The sequence below is a fragment of the Suricata suricatta genome, chromosome 10, assembly GCF_006229205.1.
Source record: "Suricata suricatta isolate VVHF042 chromosome 10, meerkat_22Aug2017_6uvM2_HiC, whole genome shotgun sequence".
Taxonomy (NCBI): domain Eukaryota; kingdom Metazoa; phylum Chordata; class Mammalia; order Carnivora; family Herpestidae; genus Suricata; species Suricata suricatta.
In genome coordinates, this window is record NC_043709.1 from 41,098,858 (window position 1) to 41,109,908 (window position 11,051).

Here is an 11,051-nt window from a genome sequence, read left to right on the forward strand (position 1 = left end):
TATATATATATATATATATATATATATATGTATGTATTTTTAAATTTATTTTTGAGACAGAGAGACAGAGCATGAGCTAGAGAGGGGCAAAGAGAGAGGGAGAGAAGGGAGACACAGAAGCAAAGCAGGTTCCAGGATCTGAGCTATCAGCACATAGCCCGACGCAGGGCTCGAACTAACCAACTGTGAGATCATGACCTGAGCCAAAGTTGGACGCTTAACTGAGCCACCCAGGTGCCCCTGACAATAAATTACATTAAAAAATAATAAAATAAAATAAGTGAATAAATCAGTAAAAACAACCCTAAGGGAGAGAGTCTAGGGGGAGGGGAGATGTGGATCCAAGTCTGTGCTTCTCCAAGGCTGAAAGGTGGGCTTGTAGGTGGGGGAGGAGCTAGGGAGGAAGGAGGAGAAACCTCAGGTGGGCGGAGGCTCTCTGCATTATCCTTTTGGTTTAGCAACTGGGAACACTATGGGAAGGCAGCTGCTGGCCTCTCCCAGGGGAGGAGCAGTGCACTCTGGGCAAGGAAGGGCTCCCTCCCCCGTCAAAATGGGCGATTCCCTCTGGGTTCATACAGGAGTCCCCTGCAGGGAACTCTGGGTAACCCAGTGGCTTCCGCCTCTGTCTCAGTGAAAGCCTAGCTTTCACATGGCTTTTATGGCCATGAATCCTCAGGTCTGATCCTTGCACTTAATTATACTTCCCGATTATTTTTGCATTTATAAAAAGTTTCGAATTTCTCTTCACTCATCTCAAAGGGATTTTACCAGGCTGCTTTGTTTGAAATGCAGGTTTCTGGGCCAATCTCAGTCCCGCTGAATGAGAGTCTCTGGAATTGTCCTTGAAATCCGTATTTTGTAAAAATTGAGATATAATTGACCTATAATGTTATATTAGTTTCAGGTGTGCAACATGATTCAGTATATTTACATATTGTGAAATGATCACCATAATAAATGTTGTTAACATGTATGGGAAAGAAAATCACAGGCCCAAAATGGTATCACTTATGGTAGGCCTTGTCACCAAACTGGGGCCTAATATCTAACCTAATTGCACTCTCAACCTACCCCAGAAATAGTCTTAACTGATCAGTCAGGAATTTTCTGGCCAGCACCAATAAGCTCATCTGTCACAAGGCCCTGTCCATCCCCCAAAGAAAGATGAGGTAAGCCACCTAATAAGATTCCTGTCCCCAAAGGAAGATGACTTCATGCAAAATAACCCTTTTTTCTGTTTATGACTTTCTGTCCTGCCTTTAAAAACCTTTCCCTCTCTGGAGCACTTGGGTGGCTCAGTTGATTGAGCTTCCGACTCTTGGTTTCTGCTCAGGTCATGATCTCCTGGGTTGTGGGGTCGAGCCCCATGTTGAGCTCTGCATGGATGCAAACCTGCTTGGGACTCTCCCCCCCTCCCCCACAGCCAACCCAAATAAATATATATATTTTTTAAAGAAACACCTTTCCCTTTCTATAGCCCTTTGGAGCCCCCCTCTACTTGCTAGATGGACCTTTATAATTTACTTGGTTGAACTTTTGTAATTTAACACATCCATCACCATATAGTTATAAATCTTTTTTCTTGTGATGAGAACTTTTAAGATTTAGTTTCTTAAGAACTTTCAAATATACAATACAGTATTATTAACTATAGTTACCATGCTGTACTTTATATCCCCAGGACTTAGTTATTTTATAACTGTAAATGTGAGCTTTGACTACCTTTACCCATGTTACCCCCCACTCCCCAACCCCAACGCCCACCAGTCTTTTTTTCTCTGAAAGTTTGTTTTTTGTTTAGATTCCACATATAAGTGAGACCATATTGTATTTGCTTTTCTTGGCCGGACTTATTTCACTAGCATAATACCCTGGGTCCATCCATGTTGTTGCAAACAGCAGAATTTCTTCTACAGGAAAATGTATTACATATATAGGGATACTACTCAGCCCTAAAAAAGAATAAAAATCTGTATCTTAACAAGTACCTCGGTTGATTATTATGTTAATTAGTATGCTAATTGGATGCAATGTTGTCTGTATTCCTTTTACTGCCACTGTTGTCCATCATTTTATATTTTTTATCCTTTGGTCTTTGAGCACTTTCTTCAAGGGTTGTTTTATCGCAAGTATTCTGTATCTTTGGGCCTCACACACATACATCTTTAATGCTTTATGCTTGTATCTTTTGTTTTACTGTCTTTTTCTTTTCCAGTCTCTTTTTTTCCAAGGGCATGCCATGTTAGTTACCGTTCATCTTCTTTTAATTGGTGTTTTTTTCTTTAAAGTCAGGTTGTAATTAACACACAAAAAAATCCATCCTTAAGTGTACAATTCCATGAATTTTGACAAAAACATAGATGTGTAGCTGCTGCCATATTCATGACCTAGAACATTTCCATCAACCCAGAAAGTTCCCTTGTGCTCCGTTGTGGTTGGCCCCTACTCCCACGCCCTGATAATCACTAATTTGTTTCCTGCCTCTCTACTTTTGCTTTTTCCCAGAATTTTATATAAACGGGATCAATTTAAATGTGCTTTTTTTTTTCATTCTGGTATCTTTCACTGAGCATAAGCATATGAGATCCATTCATATTATTGGGTTCACTTCTTGATTGCATGGGCGCCCCACGGATTAGTCATTCATTCAAGTTGGTCTCTTGTAAAAGCTTTATGGGTATTTACAGGGCACTGGGTGGCTCAGTTGGTTAGGAATCAGATTTCAGCTCAGGTCATGATCTCACTGTTCAGAGTGGGGTTCAAGCCCCACTTCGGGCTCTGTGCTGACAGCTAAGATCCTGGAGACTGCTTTGAATTCTGTGTCTCCCTCTCTCTCTGCACTCTGTCTCTGTCTCTCAAATCAAAAAAATAGGGGTGCCTGGGTGGCTCAGTCGGTTGGGCCTCCGACTTCGGCTTGGGTCAGATCTCACGCTCGTGGGTTCAATCCCCGAGTCAGGCTCTGTGCTGACAGCTAGCTCAGAGCCTGGAGCCTGCTTCCTGTTCTGTGTCTCCTTCTCTCTCTGCCCCTCCCCCTCTCATGTTCTGTCTCTCTCTGTATCAAAAATAAATAAAACATTAAAAATTAAAAAAAAAAACAACAACACTTTATTGGCATTTAGCTTCTGGGTTCAACTTGCAGGCTCTGGGACCCCAGAGACTGAGTTCATATCCCAGCCCAGGCACTCACTGTGTGACCTTACCCTTGGCTTCCTCAACGATGTAGTGACGATAACACTCTCAACTCTAAGGCTTATTTGGACATTTTAAATGGGCTAGTAAGAAGGTGCTTACAACAGCTGCTGGCACATAGCATGCACTCAGGAAATGTTCATGTTTTATTCCCTGATTTCTAATTTTCTTCTGTTTTAAAACCTTTGAAAACTATCTTGTATCAGGCAGATTTCTGTGGTGTGCTTTCATTTCTTTTAATATGGTAAATAATAATAATAAACCCAATTATAAAAAAATGAGAAATATTATTGGGAATTTACCTGGTGTCAAGGTAATGTAAGCACTTTACTCGCAACATCATGCTTAACACATCACTATAGAAGTATTGCCCTTATTTATATTGGTGGAAGTTGGAACCTACTTCTACTTGACCACAAAATACTCTGAGGGCAGTCCAGGCCCTGAGCAAGAGGCTTTCAGAGTGTGCTCCCCTTTTAGCAGACGCAGGAACAACTCACTACACCTCTCTAACAAAAACCGCACCTCTGGGGGACATACTGGGAGCAGATGTGTCTCTCCTTTGGAGTTAACACCCCCTTCCCACCACCTTTAAAGTCTCAGTATGAGTCCATCTGACTCATGATCTGGCTTTATTATCAGAGTATGGTAACACTGCAACATATATGAAACCAGGTAGAGAAACTGTGAAACATGTCCCACTTATTGGTCTATAGGAGTGTAAAAATAACAAGCGGGTAGCAGTTGGGGGCGGGGATAAAACTAAAAATATGATCAATGGTGCCATCTAGTGGGCACTTTCAGCACACCACACCTAAACTGCGGTCCCGCCCATACAAGTCAAACCATTCAGTTCCCGAATGTTATAAAGGTGAGCTGTCGGCAACAAAATATCTAATCTCCCGTGTTAATATGCCAAAATTCTTACACAGTGCAAGTCTATCTTCGTGAAGATAGAGCTTAAGTGTCGACCTTATGTGTCAAGAAGTGCCACATCTTTAGGAGTTAATGATTGGATCTAAATCTATTATCTTTACTCTGTACAACCACCCCTCACCAGCCAAAAATCTAAAAATAGCTTGTTTTTTAATTAACAGAAGATGAGGATAAGTAGGAGATTATAATACTCACTTGAGGTAATTTCTTTTTTTTTTTTTTCACTTGAGGTAATTTCTAGCAAGAATTTACAATGGCAACTGAGTAGTCTTGAATCGCCCAGTAAGATTTCTTAAAAGGATGAAAACATCAAATTTTAATGTAAAGAAATCTTTAACCAAGCTGTCAAAGTCTTCTTCCTATATAATTGGCAGAAAAACAGTTCATGGAGATCTAACCTTTGTTTAATGCCTACTAAGTACCAGCACTTTATTATAACTTACACGCATTCTATTATTTAATCCTTACAACATACCTGCTTTCTGGATCCCAGCTCTTCCTCTTATTAGTTTTGTGACGCTGGGCAAACCACTTCTTTTTTTTTTAACTAGGCAAAAAACTGTATTAATCTTGTTTCAAACTTTATCCTCAGACCTCTTCAGCTTAATCAGCTGCAAAGAAAGGATTGTATATAAGCAAGAACTAAAAAAAATTGCACTGTGCAAGGGGCTTGAGCTTAAATATACTAGAGATCTAGATTTTATCAGATCCATGAACAAAATTCAAAAAAGCAGTCATACTACAAAATCGCAGCTCCAGTAACTTCTTCAAGCTCTATCATCTTCAGAATTTGACTCCATTCAATTTGCTTCGTTCCTGGAAGCTTCATCAGATTTCTCCACAAGATCTGGAACTTTATCCTCCTCCACCTCTCTGGTAGCGAGTGGTGCTTTTCCGGCCACAGAAGGTGTGGGTCAGACTGTTTGCACCAACTTGGTGTAAGATGCCAGGTAGCATTTTTGTCAGCCGCTTGGCCTCAGAATGGCCTGGAATGTGAAAGTGTTTACTGTCCCGGATGCCTGAACTTTAGGCTCCTTGAAGTGGATCCCTGTTCCTTCGTCTGTGAACATATTCACTTCTTCAATATCGGAGATACTGTTCGCCCCTAACTTTGTTCAGGAAAACTGAAGGGTTTTTTTTTTTTATCATCTGCTGTAGCGGTTCTATGAACCACCTTCCTCCTCCTCCTCCTCCTTCTCCTTCTTCTTCTTCTTCTCCTTCTTCTTCTTCTTCTTTCTTCTTCTCCTTTTAATGTTTATTTTTGAGAGAGAGAGAGACAGAGAGAAGAGAGAGAGAGACAGAGCGGAGGAGGCCCAGAGAGAGAGGGAGACAGGATCCGAAGAAGCACAGAGCCCAAAGTGGGGCTCCATCTCATGGTCTGAGATCATGACCCGAGCCGAGGTCGGACTGAGCCATCCAGGCACTCCAGAACCACCTTCTTTTTTAGGTGGGCAGTTCCTTTCCCACTAATGCACATTTATGCTTTCCGTTTGGCAAGTTTCTCTTGGTTCATGATAGTTTCTTTCATCTTGTTGGAGCAGAAATGGAACCATGCAGGGGGACCAGGGTTTCCTTTCAGGGGGTCTCTGGTGCGCACAAGTGGGCACCTAAGATGTAGGAGCACAACTCCCTAACTTCTTTTAGCCTCCTGACTCATCTCTGGGTGATAGTGGTTCTCTGACAGGTTTGTGGTATGATTTGAATAATATCTTTAACCCCGGAGAGCTGAGTACCAAGCTCACTTAAGAGTGTTCGCTGTGGGAGTGCCTAGGTGGCTCAGTTGGTTAAGCCTCCAACTTCAGCTCACAGGTTTGTGGGTTCCAGACCCCTGGTGGGCTCTGCGCAGACAGCTCAGACCCTGGAGCCTGCTTTAGCTTGTGTCTCCCTCTCTCTGCCCCTCCCCTGTGCTCTCTCTTGCTTGCTCACTCTCTCTCTCTCTCTGTCTGTCTCTCTCTCTCTCTCTCTCAAAAATAAATAAACATAGAAGAAAAGTGGTTGCAGTGGATGCATTACGCCAGACCCAGGGGGTCCCTGGACTTCCTCTCTAGGAAAAGGCTTGCTTTTTAGAATTGGGGAGAGAATGTAGTGGTCTTCTTGAGAGAGCAGATTAGGGTTCAGTCAGCTAGAGCTCTGAGACCTGTATGTAAGGAAATGAATTTTCTCATGCCTGAAATGTTAACTCTCCTTTTTTTGCCCTAGATGTAAGGGGAACATTTACAAATAAGCTCAGCTAATTTGGAGAGGGCCATCTCTGAAGTCTCAGGTCTATATAACATAAAACCAAGTTTCCTCCTCTTGTTTGGCGTCCCTGGAAGGACGGACGTGGAGTGTCCTAACTTGCATGGTTTAGCAGTCTGTGGCTAATTTAACAACCCTTTGATCTTTATGTATTTGGTGTGGAGAGCTCCTAGCCGTTCTTCCGAAGTACAAGACTCACTTGTACACACTCTCCATTTTGTACCCCTTTTCAGTGTGGCCTGGAGTGCTCTTCCTTTTCACTTGATAAACTCTTGTTACTTTTCAAGAGCCAAGTAAAATGGCTCCTGCTGTGTGAACAACGCCCAGGTCTCCATCCCTCCCTTTGGCCAGATAAGTGCTCTGCCCTCTTTGCTCACATGACATCTTGTCAGTTTCCCCAACTTGCACTAACAGCGCACTGTATTACATCCACTCACACATAGGTCTCTCCCCAAAGGAGGTCCACTCCTAAGGGTCAGGGGTCACTGCCATCTGTGTCCCTCATTCCCTGCCCCTACCTCCATTTCTCCTCACTTTTACTTCTCGGCAAGTGTACCCAATAAAGTGTTAGGACTTGGGCACCTGGGTGGCTCAGTTGGTTATGCATCCCACTCTGGATTTTGGCTCAGGTCATGATCTCTTGATTCATAAATAGAGCCCCACATGGGGCTCTGCACTGACAGATTTTCTCTCTCCCTCTCTCTCTGCTCCTTCCCCACTTGTGTGCTTTCTACTTCAAAATACATAAATTAACATAAAAAAAAAACAAAGGGGTAGGAGATAAGCTATTATTCCTGGCTCTGCTTTACAGGAATCTGTACTAAGACATATGACCAGTGAAAGCCTTACACAGTGCCTGGCATACAGTAGAAGCTTAAACTGACTAAATGAGAGTCTGTACCCTCAAACTGACAATCATATTTGGAAATTTAAACAGTACAGTGTTGGGGCGCCTGGGTGACTCAGTGGGTTGAGTGCCTGACTCATGATTTCAGTTCAGATCATGGTCTCATGGTTTCATGGGTTTGAGCCCTGCATCGGACTATGCTAACAGTGTGGAGCCTGCTTGGGATTCTCTCTCTCTCTCTCTCTCTCTCTTCCCTGCCCCCGCTCATGCTATCTCTCTCAAAATAGATAAATAAACTTAAAAATATTTAAACAGTGCAATGTTTAATGGTATCACTTGTGGGCAAACTGGATTTAGCTTTCTTGCCTTCTAGGACTTGTGGGATTCTGATGGAATCAATTTTCTGGTTAAAATTTTTTGTAAGCATAAGCCAAGATTAATTGTTTATGGGATAAGTCAAGGGGAAACCTAATTTACATTTTCAAGAAAGGGGCCAATGTTGCTGGTGGTTTGATAGCTCCTTGCTTATAATAATCTTGAGATGAAAATTTCACCGAAATCCGCCCTTCCCCTCACATTATAATAGGAAATATCTGTGCCAAACTTCACCTCAACAACACCCATGCGATCCGAGGCTCTGTAAGGCTGAACTTCATTGAGACTTTTCCCAGCAAAATTTTGCTCTTTAAAAACACCTATTATTCCACGTTAATGGCCTTACTAACCTCATTTCAGCATATTTTTGTACAGGAGAAGCAGTCAGACCTAGGTTCACACCATTAATTATTGGCTTGACAAGAAGTGCCAGGAAAGAAAAGTAAGTAAATGAAATGTGGCCAGGATCGGTTGGCAGGATAGTAAGAAGCGAATAGATGATGCTACTCTACATCCCGTTTACATCACGTTGCGAACATGCGTTAGGGTTAGGAAACTGCTACCAGCTTGAGTTAAAAAAAAAAAAACAAAAAACCTCAGGGCGCCTGGGTGGCTCAGTGGTTAAGCATCCAATTTCAGCTCAAGTCATGATCTCACAGTCCATGGGTTCGAGCCCTGCATCAGGCTCTGTGCTGACAGCTCAGAGCCTGGAGTCTGCTTTGGATTTTGGGTCTCCTTCTCTCTCTGCCCCTCCCCGACTCATGCTCTGTCTCTGTCTCAAAAATAAATAAAAACATTTTTAAAAAATCTCAGTGGGAGCCTCTGAATGTGGCTGCTGGGACTAATGCTGTTTAGATTTCGGGGACAGAATAGCCACAGGATGGTTTACACAAATTTACATGTTGGCCTCTCCATTGTTGTTTTTCTCTTCCTTTTGTGACCCATCACAGGCTCTTAGCTCATGTTTGAAGGACTAAGAGGATGCGGAATTGATGCATCTGTCTGAGAGGCTTATTTCTCCCAATTTTATAGACCGAAATCTACTGTCTAAAATTTTACAGAGGATGTGTACCTGAAAATCCATTCACTCATCAAGTTCTCTGATTGCTCACAAATGGACCAAATTCCGCTAGGGAGGCAGCTGTTACCAAAATATTCAAAGTCTGTCCAGATTGGTGAGCCTCGCCTTTTACACTTACACACATAACTAAACTCATCAAGCACTAGCTCCCCTGCTATTGAAGTCTGCTCCATTTATTTATTTTTTAAGTAAGCTTGTAACCTCTACTCTCTCACAGTTACAGGGACACCAGCTTACTGTATATTTTCTTACCAACAGCTTCTAGTTTTCTCTTTACTTTTGAAAAGATGATTTCAAGAAAATACAAGGCAGATACTTACCTGAGTGTAATGGCCGCAGACCCAGGTGCATTTCTGAGTCCTGAACTCATAGTATTCAATTTCATTGTGCCAGGCTGTGATGGCTGAAGACGCAGAAAACTGGGGGAGAGACCCGGCCCAGATGTTTTCGCCCAGAGAAGAGAAATTTGGGTGCAGCTTGAAGCTTGAATGCAGCTGAGTGTTGTGTGCAAACTGACAGTTTCTTGCCCATGTTTTTGCAACTCGGGCTAGCACTGGGTCCCAAGTCTGCAAAAAGAAACATTAAACAGTAAGAGGATAGAGAATGCAAATTGGGTTTTGTAAATATCTTTCACTTACAACGTGGGAAAGGATTTGGAGAGGGATCAGTACAGACACTGAAAGATGAGGAAACTGACCATCATAGGGCTATTTGGTATCACACAGTTAATGAGAGAACAGAAGTCCTTGCACATGACAGAACAGGAATTAGACCCGTTCCTCAGCCGTCAGGCACTGAAAGCACTAAATCTACACAGAATCAGGAACTGTAACAGGCCACACCACCCCCTCCCTGATTAACCACACCTCTTCCCTTTAAAGCCCTCCTGGTTAGGCAGAAACCCTGGAGGTGGTTTTTGGGCAAGAGTCTGCCTTCTCCCCAGGTGGCCGGCCTCCTGAATACAGCTTCTTTCAAAAAGAATGAAAACTGTTACCAAAAAATGTAACTGCAATGAGCAAAATGAGAATCTCAAGGGGGAAATGAGGCGTGATGACGGTGATGACCCAGTAGAGAAGGGTCCTGCATGTTAGTGTGGTCTCCCAGTATTGAGTAAGGCCACTGGGACCTTCATCTCCTTTTGAAGAATTTAGAAACTAATAAGGGGCACAGATCAGCCTTTCACTGAAGGTCTGTTATGTACAGAATACGTATGCGGTGTTTCACACTAGTTAATAGTATTTAATAAACACAATAATAGCCTGTATCCTAAGGAGCTCAGATAGCTTAAAAACCAGCTTGCAGCCACAGAGCTGGGGCTCAGACCCATGCCTGACTCATTCAAAATCTTATCCTTTCCGGAGATGCCATGCTGCCTCCCTGAGAAAGTCCATATACTCCGCCAGCAACAACAGAAAAGTAAACTTAGAGACAAACAAGAAAAGCCCTCAAGAAATAAACAGGGAAGAAAGTGACCAAAAAACAAAAACAAAAAAACAAAAAACGTAGAATCTTCCTATGACCAGAGGAAAGGAAATATCTAGAAAGAGGAGTGAAAAGTACTTGCTGAGCTTGCTTACAAGAGATGAGTCAACAGAGCGAAACTGGATTGTTTTGATCCCAGATTGTGAATTTCACTGCACCCATTAGTCTCAGTGAAAAAGAAAAAGCACTCAGGATGAGCAAGGATTTCCCTCTACAATCAACACACGTTAGTTGCTTTTTTACTTAATTCTACCACGAATATTGATATTGTCCTTACCATGTATAGCATATCACTGGCTCTTGGATTCACCTCTGATCGGAACTTGTTATGAGATCGAACACAGTCTTTGATGAAATCTTCATTTTCGATATCTGGCAAACTAACTGCTGTGTTTCCGTAACTGAGTACTAAGGAAACCGTCCAGGCTGTCACGGCAAGGGCGACCCACATGCTCAGGCTGTCTGGCGTGGAGCCCCGGGAGGCTGGAAACCAGAGCCAGAGCCAGTTCAGGTTCGGATGCGCGTGCCCTCCCAGTGTGACGAAGCGCAGGCTGACTTCAGCTTTGAGAAAACGAAAAGCAGAACTTGAGTTCATCACAAGTTTAAAGAAATGGGTTTCGCCATATATGGTTTGCTGCCACTTTTGTGCTCTTAACCCTGCCTTTTCAGTGGTGCTCCGTGACACAGCACCTATTACAACATAGATATTTACGAGACTGCATCAGACTTTCTTTCAAGTTAAGGGATACTTCCAAAGGAAATTCTGGAATCTCCAGAAATAACAGTCTCAATTTTTATGGAGGTTCTGGTGGTTAAATAAAAACATATCTCTTACTTCCATAAATGTCTTGCAAAATGCTTTTCAAGTTTGTTTAGAGTCATATCAGCACACTGTGCTTGGAA

The 11,051-nt window shown here is 42.6% G+C and overlaps 1 protein-coding gene across 1 annotated transcript in view; it reads right to left on the reverse strand.

Moving 5' to 3' along the window:
- The window catches only part of GLIPR1 (GLI pathogenesis related 1), a 15,333-nt gene extending 4,624 nt beyond the window's left edge, over positions 1–10,709 (reverse strand). Inside the window, exons 1-2 of the mRNA XM_029954959.1 lie at positions 10,426–10,709; positions 8,987–9,232 (exon numbers count right to left, since the gene is read on the reverse strand). Coding sequence (XP_029810819.1) covers positions 8,987–9,232; positions 10,426–10,599 — 420 coding nt within the window. The 5' untranslated portion in view covers positions 10,600–10,709. The remainder of the gene's footprint in view (positions 1–8,986; positions 9,233–10,425) is intronic.
- Between the last annotated feature and the right edge of the window lie 342 nt (positions 10,710–11,051).